The sequence below is a fragment of the Mustela nivalis genome (assembly GCF_964662115.1).
Source record: "Mustela nivalis genome assembly, chromosome: 9".
NCBI classification, from domain to species: domain Eukaryota; kingdom Metazoa; phylum Chordata; class Mammalia; order Carnivora; family Mustelidae; genus Mustela; species Mustela nivalis.
In genome coordinates, this window is record NC_139028.1 from 39,216,688 (window position 1) to 39,234,190 (window position 17,503).

Here is a 17,503-nt window from a genome sequence, read left to right on the forward strand (position 1 = left end):
AAAGAGGTTATTTTAGAAAATATAAGATTTCTCTGATTTGTGGATTTTCTTTTTTTTTTTAAATTAAATTCAATTTTTTTCCATTTATTTATTTTCAGCATAACAGTATCATTATTTTTTCACCACACCCAGTGCTCCATGCAATCCGTGCCCTCTATAATACCCACCACCTGGTACTCCGACCTCCTACCGCCCCCGCCACTTCAAATCCCTCAGATTGTTTTTCAGAGTCCATAGTCTCTTATGATTTACCTCCCCTTCCAATTTACCCCAACAATTTTCTAATAAATGGCAATAAAAAGTACAGGAAGTTTATATATACAATAAATGGTGTTTACCTCAACTTATATTCTCTTAGCTTTATTTATATGAGTTCACAAGAAATTAGAAGCTGAGGATGGGTAAAATAACCTTCAAATGAGATTTGTTGATGCATGTGGTAAAAAAAAAAAAAAAAAAGGAAAAAGCAAGAGGAAGAAGGGAGGAGGGAAGGCAGGTAACTTGAAATCACTGTCTTTGATAGAAATATAGAATTCCAATTTTACCTCTTAACTGGTAACCTTGTGCAAGTTTTTAAACTTTCTAATTCTGCTTTTTCATCTGTAAAATGAGGATAAACACTTCTTGCTTTAGAGGGTTTATGTGGCAAATAAATGATGTAATAAAGGGAAAGTACTTAGCATAGAGTCTGGAACATGGTTCATGATTTATCACTGGTTTATGGTATTATGGGGAACTAAGAAGATATGAAAAGTCATACTTGAGTGTCTCATATTCACTCCTGAGTTGATAACTTTGCATCATGCTTTTATCTTTCATGCTCAAGTCTTCTACTGTTCTTCCTTCACTTAACTATTAATCAGAAAAGACATCCCTAAAAATTAGCCACATTTCTTTTATAAAGGCTTTTGTAAAATTGCCATCTCTGCCTGCAAAATGCCTCTGAAAATGGAGACAATTTCTTGAATATATTTTGTAGAAAAGACTTACCTGGACCAAAGGAGCTTCATGATTTAAAAATACTGTCTGCTTAGTTTAGTAGTGCTTTCTTTTAGATTTTCTCAATTGTTTCAGCTGAATGCTTAATTTTTAATTTTTCTTAGAAACATATACTGGAGATACTTTTTAAAACCCTATAGCTTTCTGTCTTTTCTCTGCACACATCAGTGCCTGACAACAGTGGATTTTCTAATCATCCTCTATAAATAATTTTTGACCTCTATAAATAAATTTTGGCCTTCAAAATCCCATTAATTAATTAATTAATTAATTTTTGACCTCTATAAATAAATTTTGGCCTTCAAAATCCCATTAAATGCTATTTACAAGGCCAACACACATAACCCCAGAGAAAACAAATTCAGCCTTATTTTATTTTATTTATTTCAACATTATTTTATATTACAGAAGTATTTTATTGTGTTCCTTTCAAAATTTTTGAACTCAGTGAAGTTTCCTGAGCAATTATCAGGGACAAGAACTTTGAAGATGCAAATCGGAACAAACCAAGATCCTTTCAGAAGTAAGGAGATAATATACAGTGAAAGAAACTAATAGAAAATTAAATGAGACTTCTGGACTTGAGATTAGTCAGATGTAACCTTAACTGCTAATGTGAAGTTGGTTGGACAAAACCACAGAATTGGTAAGATCAGAAAAACCAAATTTTAGGATCCTTTTTCATTTTCCCCCTCTAGCTCATATACATAGGATTTTAGCATAAGGAAGGTTTTGGAAGAAGGCTGTCAGCTTAATAGATGAATGTGCTGTGGCATCTCCTTCCATCATTAGCTGTTGGTAGAAAAGAAACGTGTGTGCCATTTCCCTCTCATGCTACGTGAGAAGAGGAGAGAACACTGCTGCGGAGAGTACAGATTCTTATTTCTTACACTGTGGCTGAATGCTGTTGAACTTCAAAATTTTGTAATATGACCCAGTCCCATCCTCTATCACTGAGCAGAGACCAAAGTAGCTCTTGAGAATATCCTTGAGAACACAGAATTTGGCAAGTCAGAAATGTGATTACTGTGGGGCAAGTGGATATTATGGAAGGTAAGTTTAAATAGGCTTGTTGAGATGACATCCAATTAAGCTGTCTGCTAGTGGACAGGATAGTCTCCAAAGAATCTAATGTATCCTGTAAGAGAAAGAAGCAGTGTGTGGACAAATGCTGTCACATATTGCACTCAACACCCATAGGTGTATTACAAATTGTACCACCTAATTATGTTTTCTTCTTCTTTTTTTTTTAATATAATTTTTTATTTTTTATAAACATATATTTTTATCCCCAGGGGTACAGGTCTGTGAATCACCAGGTTTACACACTTCACAGCACTCACCAAAACACATACCCTCCCCAATGTCCATAATCCCACCCCCTTCTCCCAACCCCCTCCCCCCAGCAACCCTCAGTTTGTTTTGTGAGATTAAGAGTCACTTATGGTTTGTCTCCCTCCCAATCTTATCTGGCCTGGAAAGTGCCTGAAACAGCAGCTTGAGATTGAGGGAATAAAAAGAAGAAAGAAAAGACAAATTGTAGCTCTTGGGTCAACCCTTTGGGATAGAGGAAGAGAGACATGGAGATGGATGTGAGATTCAAGTTCTTATTTAAATGAAAATAGACGTTTTTAATACTTGAAAATGAGACTTCACCAATACTGAAAAGTGCCTTGGAAATTTTATCTATCTATCTATCTATCTATATGCATATCTATATATCTATATCTATATCCATATCGATATCTATCTATATCATATATATATATATATAAATAAAATTTGGGACTAAAGTCCGAGATCAGATGAAGAATAATGGAAAGCAATGATGGGAGAAGAAAACAACTATTTTCTGCTTAAATTCTATAGAGTTCAGTCTATATAATAAACTATTTACCTAACTATGATACTGCAGAAAGTGCTAAGGGGCCAGGAAAGATTTTTATCTGATTGTCTACTTGACACTCCTATTTATCTGGTCAACCATTTATTTATTAAGTATAGAAAAAATATTTTGTCTTATGTGGCCTAAAGTATGTGTGTGTCATTTTCCATTTCAGAGTCAAAAAAGAATGGCGGATCAGATGTTAAGCAACTGGAATGCTATATGAATGTGGAACATATTTTTTAAGCAAGTTCTTTCATTTGACACTTTTTTTTTTCTGCTCCTTTGTCTTGTCTACGCTATAAGCAAAGCAAATAACCACATGTTGGGACAATAATCACTTATAAACTGATACCTGTCTAGATAACAAATACAGCATGATAAACTAAGCAGAGATGGAGACAGAGATTTAGAGAAGAGGCATGTTCTGTACTTTGCACCACATTCTGAAAGGCTTTCTTGACTTCCAAGCCATCAGGTGGGCTTGCTGGTACACAGACTGCAGCAGAAACTTCTCAATATGATGGCATATTGGAGGAGCCAGATGCAAGCCAAGAGATTGGGTGACTCTTACTATATCAACAAAATGATGTTTAACCTGAAAGTATTTCCTCAATATGAAAAAATGACATGCATGATTACTATTATTTAAATTTCCATTGAACAAAGAAATAATATTTAAATACATCATGATGATGATTATGATGATGATGATGATGATGATGACAGTGATGATGGCGATGATGATGATAATGATAAATGGCTAATAGTAAGCATCTATGATGTGCCAGGTACTATGCTAAGTTCTTTGCATGCATTATATTATTTAATAGAACAAGGCAATGGAGTAGGTTGTGATTCTGTCTCCATTTTATAAGTAAGAAAATTGAGCCTTGAGCAAGGTATATATCTTACCTACATTTACTGCTAGTAAACAGCCCAGAACATTAATCCAGATCTCCTAATTCCAAAACTCAAACTCCTAATTACAGGTCGAAGACAGAACCTTCTTTTCTCTCATTCTTTTGTTATCAATCTCTTTATTTCATCATAATTTGAAAATAAAGAACTACAAATATTGAGATTTATATCCAATGCTTTGATAATAATAGACATTTTATATTGCAGAGAAAAGCAAACCTTTTTAGATAATAGGTTACATCATTTAACTCTATCTTATCTCCTTTTCATTTATTTTTCAACAATTAGTGTTATAAAATACACAATTTATGAGGCACCTGAGTGGCTCAGTCAACTCAGCATCTGACTCTTGATTTTGGCTCAGGTCATGTTCCCAGTGCTGTGAGATCAAGTTCCCTGTCAGGCTCCACACTCTATGCAGAATCTTCTTGAGAGTCTCTCTCTACCTATCTCTCTGCCCACTCCCCCATGCACATACATGCTTTCTTGTTCTCAAACAAACAAATAAATAAATAAATAAAATCTTAAAAAAATTAAATGCATAATTTATGGAACATTAAAGTTCAATTAAGTGAAAGAATTACTGTTGGATCAGTTTTACACATTTTTCTGTTTCTATTATCATGTGTATTTCAAATGCATTTCCCAAGACATGATTTTTTTTCTTTTTAAATAATAAAACATTTCTACTACTCATCCCCAAATTTTATACTGGTTTGATAATAGTAACACATTTCCAAAACTAAACACAGTTTATATTTATCTATCACCTATCATCTATCTATCATCTATCTATCTATCTATCATCTATCTATATCTATCAACTAACTAAAACTTGTAAGAAAATTGTACTACAAATAAATAAATAAATGAATGTACATTGAAGTACAAAAATATGTATATTATTATTTTGATATTCTAATAATAAGAGACTAGATCAAACCAATTTATTTTATATTTATTGACTGCTAGGGGTATTTTGATGACTGTAAAATTCAAAATATACCCTTGAGTAAAATTCAAAATATACCCTAGAGTAAACTGGAAAAAAAAAAAATAAACTTTTTTGGTGTGTGGGAGAGAAACAACTTTAAAGTAAAATTGCTTTACTAAACCTGCCCTGGGATTTAGAATATTCTAGTAAATATGGGAATTTTAAAGGAACATAAAACTTTCAACTCAGTATCTTGAATGTGACATCTTTTCTCTTTCAAGTAGCTCTGTTGATTTTCAGAGATTAGTTCATCCATTAGAACTGCATCATCTTTTAAAATACAGGACAGAGGCGGAGTATGTCACTTGAGAAGACATTTCAGGATATTTGTATGCCTTTTAATCTGTGCCACCTAACAAAACAGGCACAAAAATCAACACTTGTTTCAACACCATTAGCAGCTCTATCCCTTTGTGGTACCAAAGCAAAACAAGCATAAAGTAGGCAGTATAAACCTTCCTCAACTAACTTTCAAGGGGAGTGTTTTGTGCATTTTTCATGCTATTTCTTTTCTCTTCCATGAGATGTAAAGTGGACTAAAGTATGCCATGTATATAGAACTTAAGATAAAATGGAGAGGCAGGAACTATGTGATTGAGGTAATTGCCTGAAGAGATGAGGGACAACTCTTTCAGAATGTATCATCTGAATGCAATTTAGCATAAAAAATAGAACTGTTTTGCTATAGTCTTTTTTAATAATACAAGGAGATTTATATTAGAAAAAGTCTAAGATTATTCATCTCAAACGGATTATTTATTTTCAAAATGAATATTTATAGAGAGACTCTGAATTAGGCATAGTCTTTGCCTTTGTTTAAACACAATTAACAATATGCAAAATAAGGCAGTTCTTTTTAGAAAATATATGAGCATAAGTACTAATATTGGCAGTCATTTCAATATCTGCATAGTGAGTACATAAAATGAGGAATGACTAACCTGTTATACTCTTAATTAGTGAACACCTGTACACAATGAAAGCATGGCTGATTTATGAATGCATGAAAATCTAACCAGGCAATTAATGTTCAATTTAAAATTCACACTATTGAAAAAGTAGCAGAAAGAACAACTTGTACTAGGCAAATCACAAAAGCAGAAAAGTTACATTTTCTGTGAATGAATCATTTCCAACATATTTAGGCTACTTTATCTTTTATTATCTTGGTTGCTTAATTTTTATATAGAAATAATCTGAACGTCTTTTGTAGAGCTATTCCAACTTAGTGTAGTAATAACCATTTGGTATTTTTTTTCTCCCTTTTTAAAAAAAGGTCAGACCTGGTGTGTTTTGTAGAAAGAATCAAATATTTCTGTAGTTTATTTTAATTATTTTAAGCTTTGTTCAATTTGTAAGAAGTCACAAATCACATTTTTTGGTCCAATTCTATAACTATAATACAAAAGGGACAGTTAGTTGTTAGTCTTCTATGTATATGTATCTCTCACCTGGGTACTGGTTGGGTAAAAGCATATGAAGGTAAAAAAGAAATCTTCTCTTCTAATCTTTCAATAAAATCACACACCAGTGCCAGACACTGCTCTAGGTGCTAAGGACAGAACACTAAAAAATTAGATACAAATCCTCATTCTAAGTGCACTTATATTCTAATGATTATTGAGATTCGTATGTTTTCATGGAGTGTAAAAATATTAAAATTTGATTTTCCCCTGCCTGTATCTGTAATATATACCCCTTTCTCTATTTTCAGATAATTTTCATCAATTTTTTTAACAAATAAATAATTTTTTAAAAATTTCTTTTCAGCGTAACAGAATTCATTGTTTTTTTTTTTTTTTAAAGATTTATTTATTTGACAGAGAGAAATCACAAGTAGACAGAGAGGCAGCCAGAGAGAGAGGGAAGCAAGCTCCCCACTGAGCAGAGAGCTCGATGTGGGACCCGATCCCAGGACCCTGAGATCATGACCTGAGCCGAAGGCAGTGGCTTAATCCACTGAGCCACCCAGGCGCCCCAAGAATTCATTGTTTTTGCAACACACCCAGTGCTCCATGCTATACATGCCCTCCTTAATACCCACTACCTGGCTCCCCCAACCTCCCACCCCCTGCCCCTTCAAAACCCTCAGGTTGTTTTTCAGAGTCCATAGTCTCTCACGGTTCACCTCCCTTTCTAATTTCCCTCAATTCCCTTCTCCTCTCCATCTCCCTATCTCCTCCATGTTATTTGTTATGCTCCACAAATAAGTGAAACCATGTGATAATTAACTCTCTCTGCTTGGCTTATTTCACTCATCATAATCTTTTCCAGTCCTGTCCATGTTGCTACAAAAGTTGGGTATTCATCCTCTCTGACGGAGGCCTAACACTCCATAGTGTATATGGACCACATCTTCCGTATCCATTCGTCCGTTGAAGGGCATCTTGTTTCTTTCCACAGTTTGGCGACTGTGGCCATTGCTGCTATAAACATTGGGGTACAGATGGCCCTTCTTTTCACTGCATCTGTATCTTTGGGGTAAATACCCAGTAGTGCAATTGCAGGGTCATAGTGAAGTTCTATTTTTAATTTCTTAAGGAATCTCCACACTGTTCGCCAAAGTGGCTGCACCAACTTGCATTTCCACCAACAGTGTAAGAGGGTTTCCCTTTCTCCACATCCTCTCCAACACACGGTGTTTCCTGTCTTGCTAATTTTGGCCATTCTAACTGGTGTAAGGTGTTATCTCAATGTGGTTTTAATTTGAATCTCCCTGATGGCTAGTGATGATGAACATTTTTTTATTTGTCTGATAGCCATTTGTATGTCCTCATTGGAGAAGTGTCTGTTCATGTCTTCTGCCCATTTTTTGATATGATTATCTGTTTTGTGTGTGTTGAGTTTGAGAAGTTCTTTATAGATCCTTGATATCAACCTTTTGTCTGTACTGTCATTTGCAAGTATCCTCTCCCATTCCGTGGGTTGCCTCTTTGTTTTGTTGACTGTTTTCATCAATATTATTGATGTTTGTGTTTGCCTAAGCTAATGTTCTATTGCACACCTTTTAATATGCAATTTTGTAAGGACATAAGAGATAAATTACAGTAAAATTTTGTTCAAAGTAGTCAAAAAGTTTACTAAATTTTTTCCTTTCTTTTTTTCCAGATGCTGGGCAAGATATTTTTAAATACATTTTTATTTTATTTTATTAATTTAATTTAATTTTAAAGTTTAATTTAATTTTATTTTTTTCAGTGTTCCAAAGTTCATTGTTTATGCACCACACCCAGTGCTCCTCCTATCACTAGGCTCACCCAACCCCCCCACCCCCCTCCTTTCCAATACCCTCGGTTGTTTCTCAGAATCCACAGTCTCTCCTGATTTGTCTCCCCTCCAATTTCGCCCAACTCACTTCTCTTCTCCATCTCCCAATGTTTTCCATGTTATTCCTTATGCTCCACAAGTAAGTTAAACTGTATGATAATTGACTCTCTCTGCTTGACTTATTTCACTAAGCATAATCTCTTCCAGTCCTGCCTATATAGATACAAAAGTTGGGTATTCAACATTTCTGATGGAGGCATAATACTCCATTGTATATATGGACCATATCTTCTTTAGCCATTTGTCTGTTGAAGGGCACCTTGGCTCTTTCCACAGTTTGGTGACTGTGGCCACTGCTGCTATGAACATTGGGGTACAAGTGGCCTATCTTTTCACTACATCTGTATCTTTGGGGTAAATATCCAGGAGTGCAATTGCAGGGTCATAGGGTAGCTCTATTTTTAATTTCTTAAGGAATCTCCACACTATTTTCCAAAGTGACTGCACCAACTTCCTTTCCCATGAGCAGTGTAAGAAGGTTTCCTTTTTTCCACATCTCCTCCAACACTTGTTTCCCATCTTGTTGGTTTTGGCCATTCTAACCAGTGTAGGGTGGTATCTCAATGTGGTTTTAATTTGAATCTTCCTGATGGCTAGTAATGATGAACATTTTTTCATGTGTCTGTTAGCCATTTGTATGTCTTCTTTGGAGAGTGTCTGTTCATTTCTTCTGTCCATTTTTTGACATGATTATCTGATTTGTGTGTGTTGAATTTGAGGAGTTCTTCATAGATCTTGGATATCAGCCCTTTGTCTGTAGTGTCATTTGTGAATATCTTCTCCTATTCTGTGGGTTGCCTCTTTATTTTGACTGTATCCTTTTCTGTGCAGAAGCTTTTGATCTTGATGGAGTCCCGAAAGTTCACTTTCCCTTTTGTTTCCTTTGTCTTTGAAGACATGTCTTGAATGAAGTTGCCGTAGCTGATGTTGAAGAGGTTTCTGCTTATGATTTCCTCTAGGATTTTGATAGATTCCTGCCTCACATTGAGGACTTTCATCCATTTTGAATTTATCTTTGTGTATGGTATAAGAGAATGGTCAAGTTTCATTCTTCTACTAATAGCTGTCCAATTTTCCTAGCAACATTTATTGAAGAGACTGTCTTTTTTCCACTGTATATTTTCCCCTGCTTTGTCGAAGATTATTTGACCATAGAGTTGAGGGTCCATGTCTGGGCTCACTACTCTGTTCCATTGGTCAATGTGTCTGTTTTTGTGCCAGTATCATGCTGTCTTGTAGCGTTGTAGTAAAGCTTGAGATCAGGCAATGTGATGCCCCCAGCTTTGTTTTTCCTTTTCAACATTTCCTTAGCAATTTGGGGTCTCTTCTGATTCCATATAAATTTTAGGATTGTTTGTTCCAGCTCTTTTAAAATTCCTGGTGGAGGGGCGCCTGGGTGGCTCAGTGGGTTAAGCCACTGCCTTCGGCTCAGGTCATGATCTCAGGGTCCTGGGATCGAGTCCCGAATCGGGCTCTCTGCTCGGCAGGGAGCCTGCTTCCCTCTCTCTCTCTCTCTGCCTGCCTCTCCATCTGCTTGTAATTTCTCTCTGTCAAATAAATAAATAAAATCTTTAAAAAAAAATTCCTGGTGGAATTTTGATGGGGAAGGCATTGAAAGTATAGATTGCTCTAGGCAGTACAGATATTTTTAAAATGTTTATTCTTCCAATCCATTAGCATGGACTACTTTTCCATCTTTTTGTGTCTTCAATTTCTTTCATGAGTTTTCTGTAGTTCTCGAGTACAGATCCTTTACCTCTTTGGTTAGATTTATTCCCAGGTACCTTATGGTTCTTGGTGCTATAGTAAATGGAATCTATTCTCTCATTTCCCTTTCTATATTTTTATTGTTAGTGTATAAGAAAGCAAATGATTTCTGTACATTGATTTGGTATCCTGCCACATTACTGAATTGCTGGGTGAGTTCTAGTAGTTTGGGGATGGAGTCTTTTGGGTTTTCTATATAAAGTATCTGGACGTCATCTGTGAAGAGAGAGTTTGACTTCTTCATTGCCAGTTTGAATACCTTTTATCTCTTTTTGTTGTCTGATTGCTGTTGCTAGGATTTCTAGTGCTATATTGAATAAGAGTAGTGAGAGTGGGCATCCTTGTGTGTGCCTGATCTCAAAGGGAAGGCTGTTAGCTTTTCCCAATTGAAAATGATATTCACTGTTGGTTTTTCATAGATGGCTTTTATAAAGTTGAGGAATGTTGCCTCTATCCCTATACTTTGAAGTGTTTTAATCAGGAACTGATGCTGTATCTTGTCAAATGATTTTCTGCACCAGTTGAGAGGACCATGTGGTTCTTCTCTCTTCTCTTATTGATTTGTTCCATCACATTGCTTGATATGCAAATGTTGAACCACCTTTGTATCACATGGATAAATCCCACCTGGTCATGGTGGATAATCTTTTTAATTTACTGTTGGATCCAATTAGCTAGACTCTTGTTGAGAATCCTGGCATCCATCTTCATCAAGGATATTGGTCTGAAATTTGTCTTTGCTTGGTTTGGGAAGCAGGATAATTCTGGCCTCATAGAAAGAGTCTGGAAGTTTTCCTTCTGTTTCCATTTTTTGAAAGAGCTTAAGGAGAATAGGTATTATTTCTTCTTTGAATGTTTGGTACAATTCTCCAAGAATCCATCAGGTCCTGGGCTCTCATTTTTTGGGAAGTTTTTGATAACTGCTTCAATTTTGTTACTAGATATTGGTCTATTCAGGTTGTCAGTTTCTTCCTGATTCAGTTTTGGAAGTGTATAGCTTTCTAGGAATGCATCCATTTCATCTAGGTTGCTTAATTTATTGACATATAACTGTTGATAATAATTTCTGATGATTGTTCTATTTCCTAATTTGTAGCTGTGATCTCTCCCCTTTCATTCATAATTTTATTAATTTGGGTATTATTTCTTCTTTTGGAAGTTTGGCCAGTGGTTTATTGATCTTATTGATTCTTAAAAAAAAAAAAAAAAAAACAGTGTCTAGTTTCATAGCTTGTAGTTTCATTGATGTGTTCTACTGTATCTCTAGTTTCTACCTCATTGGTGTCTGTTCTAATCTTGATTATTTCCCTTCTTGTGCATGGGTTGGCTTGATTTGTTGATTTTCCATTTCTTTAACGTGTAAAGAGAGCTTGTGTATTCTGGATTTTTCAGTTTTTTTTTTTTTTTTTTTTCCTAAGGAGTCTTGAATGGCTATGTATTTCTCCCTTAGGACCAACTTTGTTGTATCCCATAGGTTTTGGACCAATGTGTCTTCATTCTCATTGGCTTCCATGAATTGTTTAAGTTCTTCTTTGATTTCCTGGTTGATCCAAACATTCTTAAGCAGGGTGATCTTTAGCTTCCAAATGTTTGAATTCCTTCCAAGCTTTTCCTTGTAGTTGAGTTCCAGTTTCAAAGCATTGTGGTCTGAGAATATGCAGGGAACAATCTTTTGGTATTGGTTGAGCCCTGATTTGTGACCCAGTATGTTGTCTATTCTGGAGAAAGTTCCATATGCACTCGAGAAGAATGAGTATTCTGTTTGTTGAGGGAGGAATGTTCTGTATATATCTGTGAGGTCCATCTGGTCCAATGCGTCATTCAATACTCTTGTTTCTTTATTGATTTTCTGCTTGGATAATCTGTCTATTATTGAGAGTGGTATGTTGAGATCCCATACTATTAATGTATTCATATCAGTATGACTCCTTATCTTGATTAATAGTTGTTTTATGTAGTTAGCTGCTCCCATATTGGGAAAATAAAATATTTACAATTGTTAGATCTTTTTGGTGGATAGACCCTTTAAGAATGATATAGTGTCCTTCTTTATCTCTGTCTACATTATTTAGCCTAAAATCTATTTATCTGATATGACAATCACTGCTCCAGCTTTCTTTTGAGGCCCATTGGCATGGAAGATGTTTCTCCATCCCTTCACTTTCAGTCTGGATATATATTTAGGTTCCAAATTGGTCTCTTGTAAATAGCACATCGATGGTCCTATCATTTTATCCAGTCTGCAACTCTGTGCCATTTTATGTGAGCATTTAGGCCATTCACATTGAGACTGATTATTGAAAGGTATGTTTTTCTTGACATTATGTTGCTTGTGAAGTCCTTGTTTCTATAGATTGTTTCTGTAAACAATCTATTTCACTCTTGGGTTCTTTCTTCTTTTATCGAACTCCTCCCCCAACCCCCTAATATTTCTTGTAATGCTGGCTTGGTGGTCACATACTCCTTTAAACCTTGCTGGTCTTGGAATTTCTTTATCTCTCCATCCATTTTGAATGTTCACCTTGCTGGATAAAGTATTCTTAGCTGCATGTTCTTCTCATTTAGTGCCCTGAATTCATCTTTCCAGACCTTTCTGGCTTTCCAGGTTTCTGTGGACAGGTCTGACATTATTATGATGGACCTTTCTCTGTACCTAAGGAATCTCTTCCTCCTAGCTTCCCTCTGAAGCTCTTGTCTAAAATTATGATTCGTCAGTCTCACAATCAAGTGCCTTGAGGTCCTTCTAGATTTACTGATCTTGATGGAGTGTTCTGTCTGCCTCTAAGACATGAATACTGTTTCCATTCCCCAACTGGGAAATTTTCACTCTGAATTTGTTCAGCTATATCTTCTACTTGTCTCTCTTTCCAATAATTCTGACATTGGAATGTTTCATGGCATCATTTATTTTCCTAATTCTGTTTTCATGGCTTCTAAGCTATTTCTTTCATGCCTCCTCCTGATCCCTTTTCTCCATCAGTTTGTTCTCTAGATCACTAATTCTATCTTTTGCTTTGGTTACCCTAGCTGGTAGTGAATTTAGATTAGATTGGATCTCACTAATAGCACTTTAAATTTCTTCCCAGGTGACTTTCACTTCTGCCCTAATTCAATTCCATGTTGATACTAATGGTTTTCTCTAACCTAGCCTTGTCTGGATAATTGTTACCCTGAATTCCCTTTCGGACATACTGTTTATGTTTATACCCAATAGCTCTGATGGACAGGGCACAGAGAATACCCAGCCAGAATGAGCCCCCAAAGTAAGATTTATAAGGTATACAAACAAAAATGGACAAACAAAAAGACCAACAAAAGTAAATAACAAGGAAACAAAAAGAACTCAAACAAAATGAACCCCAAGGTTAAGATTTATATAATACCAGAACAAAAACAAATACACAGAAACACTGACAGAAGAAAAAGATGGGAGGGTGGTTATAAATCCTCAATGTGGGAGAAGAAGGTTATTTTGATTCTTCCTGGGTGTGTCTTGATATTTTGTTAAAGGACTCAACTTTCCAGAGATAAAGGGAGATTAAAACTGGTTTATATATAGGGGTAGTATTGATTAGGGAAAGAGGATTACCTTGAAGCTTATATCTATATGTATATTAAAAAATAGAAAAGAAAAAGGAAACACAGGTATATGTATGAAAAAAGTTCTAGTTAAAGGTTACTATGGAATTTGTTGTATTGAACCTCTCGTTGTAATGGTAAATAGGTTAAAAAATTAAAAAGAATGAGAATAGTGAGAAAAATATATGTTGTGTCTATGAAATATACAGCTTTTGGGGCAATGCTGGGGGCTTAATATCTTCTTTTCCCCTGATGTTCGGGTTTTACAGTTTTATGGGGACCCTTTGGTGGTTGAGATCTCATTTTTTTTGGCTTGTTTTCTGGGGAAGGACCTGCTGCATTGTTTTTCAGTCAGTTTTGCTTGGGTTGAGTCCTCCTCCTCCTGTCAAGGGGCTGGACTCTGTGGAAACCGATCTTTTAGCCTTTTGTTCTCTGAATGTTTTTGTTCTTTGGTGGCCTTTTTCAGCTTTTCAGAGGTTTAGTGGAAAGCAAAGTGCACCCAGACCTCCATCTCAGAGAGAAGCCTCAGTCTGCTACCCCCTGGGTGGTCCAGAACACACAGACTCCCTCTTTGCAAATTCCACTGAACCGTGCAGCCTCCCACAGGCAGTGCATTTCCCCAGCCACCATCTCAGGGTCACCTGAAGTGCCCACTTGTCTCTACACCCAAGTGTCACTAAAACTGTGAGTGGTATTGGTTCAGGGGGGCTGCTTCTGGTGGCTGCCTTTGCCAGGACTGCTGTCTGGGGCCCAGACCTCGCAGTTGCACAGGTCACCACTGAGGGATCCCGACCAGAGATTGTGCTGACTCCTTCAGGCCTGGGCTGGGAGCATACAGACCCACAGCCAGTCCTAGAGATCACTGGCTAGCACCCGAACAGAGCTTTTTCAGGCACTGGTGGGGAGTGGGCCAGACCCTGGTATCACAGTGCTCACAAGAAGGTGAAAGGCTGTAGTTCTAGAGAGCACAGGCTGGCATCCACACCAGACTCCCTATTGCTGGGGTGGGAGTGCACCCAGCCAAGTGGTGATAAAGCCCCACGACTCCAGGGGCTCAGGGACCAGGAACTGGAGGCTCCACTGCACTCTCTCCAGCATGAGTGGTTGCCTGCAGTGACCACCCTTGGTCCATGGCTTAGACCGTGCCCATGACCGCCTGATTCTATCAGTTGCCCTTTAAGATCTTTTGCTCTTTTTGAGTGCTTTTAACCAGACTCCAAGTTAACGCTGGTTCCCAATCACAGGACACTCTCATATTGGGGGTATTACTTTCCAGTGGGTCACTTCTGGTGACTTCCTCCCCTTCTATTTATTCTGCAATATCAGTCCAAGCATTCCCACTCTGCTTTACCTCTCCACTGGTGTCTTCTGCCCCTGTAGAGATCCAGAAGTGTATAATCCCACATATCAGGCTAATTTCATAGGTGTTCAGAGTGTTCTGGTAGATAATTAGCTCACTTTAGGGGACTGGTTAAAACAGGATCTTCTACTTCTCTGCTATCTTTTAAATAAAGCTGCTAATTCTCTTATATGACTACTAGAAACATTTTAGAGGTTCTTCATTCCAAAAGGCCAGAAGGTTGCTGTGTTTTCCTTCAGGAAGGAGATGGATATTTATTGTAATCATAGATGTAAAGCAGTAGGCAAGTTAAGATGATGTTTGCTTGGCTGAATATAATTTATGCCAGGTCCATGGTGAAGGTCAATATAAAGGGTTTTAAGGAACTACACTGCAATTATAGCTAATTGTTACCACTGGATAAAAAGAGGGTGGTCCTATCTTTTCTAAATTTTATGGAATTGTTATATTGAATGAGTATATAATCAGAAAAAGAAACTAACTGCATCAGTTTCATGGTAACTTGAAGAATACTAGGGTTGGGAGGAAATTGAAGAATCTAGATGCACGTGTGGAAACAAGGAGCAAAAGATCTGAAAACAAAGTGAAAGAATTATTTTAAAGGAAATAATTTTATGATGTCCAGGTAAATGAATGAGCAAAAATTATGCTAAATAGAGAAAACAACCATGGTTAATTCAACTTGCTTTCAAAGTGATTAGAGGCATGCCAAATTGAATTCTGACTCTCCAAAATTCTTACCTGCTTCATTTGTGCGGATCATTCGAGATGGGGTGCTTGGATCTCCAGTCCCAATTGGATTGGTGGCCACCACTCTAAATTCATATTCCACCCAAGGGTTAAGGTCCACTGCCATAGCTGACTCCATGTCCCCCGTTATAATTTCTGGGACTATGGAGGAGAAAGAGATTTCATGGCATTAGGAGGACTCAGAAATAGTTACAAATGGCAATCAAGGGTATCATAGATACTAACAGAATCAGCAGGTCCAATAATAAGGAATTATGCATGGTCATTGTGTCACCTCTGGTCTCATTAGTAAAATGAAAATCAATCTTCAGGAAATAAGCACTTGCACATGTTAAAGATTGTTGTAGTTGATTAGAATTCTTTCATCTCATCTTAATACATAAATTGCTATAACAAAACTTGCCATTATGTACACTAAAATCATTTTGTCAACCCCTCAGCCTCAAATAAGAAGGCAACTAAGTGTTACAATTTAATCAAACAGTTCTCAAATTTCTAGGGAATTTTCTTGAGCAGTTTGCCCCTTGCAGTTCTGGCAAACATGCTTGGCCACTTGTCAGTTCAAAGCAGTGGATTAAGAATACATCTCTTTAATTAAAAAAAAAAAAATCCAGTTTGTGCATTCTAAGTGGAAGCTCTGCAGCTTTTCTTGGAGTGACTTTTGTACAATATTTTGATTTTATTAAGGCATAAAATTGTCGATACAATTATCACAGAGTAAAATACTTGTTACATAGTACACATATTCTAATTGAGACTGATTTTCTTGTTCACTCATCTCTGCTGTCTAGGAAATATTTCTGGAAGAACATTTGCTACAGGGGTGATAATAGGGAAAAGGGAGAACATTCTTTAAGATGTGCAAAGATCCTCCAGATCTATATCAGTCTTAGATTTTTGTTTAAGCATGGTAAGATGGGGGAGGATTTTGATTTGAGGACTCAGTGCAGTTTTACTATGACAAGATGGAGTTAAATGCATTTGGATTTTACATGAAAATTTATTTTGAAACATGTCAAGAGAATGTTACCAACTAATCAGTCCATGAAAGGTAAATGATCAGAGCATAGGCAGTGTGGGCTGCCTGACAAATCTCATAGCACCAAAAAGCTGATTTTTTTTTTTTTTCCAGCAGTGAAATGAGACCTGGGGCAATAGTCTGTCTCTCCTTGCTGCACTGGCAACTGAGCAATATCCTTGGAGTCTAAGAGATAGAGGGAGAAAGGCTACCACCCAGTCTATAGTTTGGTGAAATGCTGAGTTGTGCTTGCCAAACATAAATGTAGAAGAGTTCCCCAGACACTTAGCCCTCTCTAGCCCCTAACCTACATTTTACCATCAATACTTGTTTTGGTCCACCAAAGAAGTACCTCACTGCAGGGGTGCCTGGGTGGCTCAGTGGGTTAAGGATCTGCCTTCAGCTCGGGTCATGATCTCAGGGTCCACGGATTGAGCCCCGAATTGGGCTCTCTGCTCGGCAGGGAGCCTGCTTCCTCCTGACTCTCTGCCTGCCTCTCTGCCTACTTGTGATCTTTCTCTCTGTCAAATAAATAAATAAGATCTTAAAAAAAAAAAAAAAAAGAAGTACCTCACTGCTTAATTTACATCTGTTTGTCAGTTACCTCAAGCAACTCCAGACATCTAGGTCATCCCTCAACCCTTTTATTCCAATCCTGATTGAATTCTGCACATTTCCTTTTCTGCCCTAGTTCCCATCCTTCCCTACTCTGTGAAATCTTTTACTGTGACCTCTGGAATTCATTATCCAATATTAGCAAAATCCCCTGTATCCTATTTTCTTCCTGAACTTTCTTCCAGTCTTATCAGTCTCTATTGCTGGTTTCTTTTCATCTTCCAGATGCACCCAGTTCTATTAACTCTTTGGTGATCGTATCTAGTCTCATAGTTTAAAATGCCATCT

At 36.8% G+C, this 17,503-nt stretch overlaps 1 protein-coding gene across 1 annotated transcript in view; it reads right to left on the reverse strand.

Annotated features, from left to right (window-relative positions):
- CNTN5 (contactin 5) overlaps positions 1-17,503 on the reverse strand; it is a 782,527-nt gene that overhangs the window by 68,995 nt on the left and 696,029 nt on the right. The window contains exon 16 of the mRNA XM_082683339.1: positions 15,574-15,723. Within this exon, the coding sequence (XP_082539465.1) occupies positions 15,574-15,723 (150 nt within the window). The remainder of the gene's footprint in view (positions 1-15,573; positions 15,724-17,503) is intronic.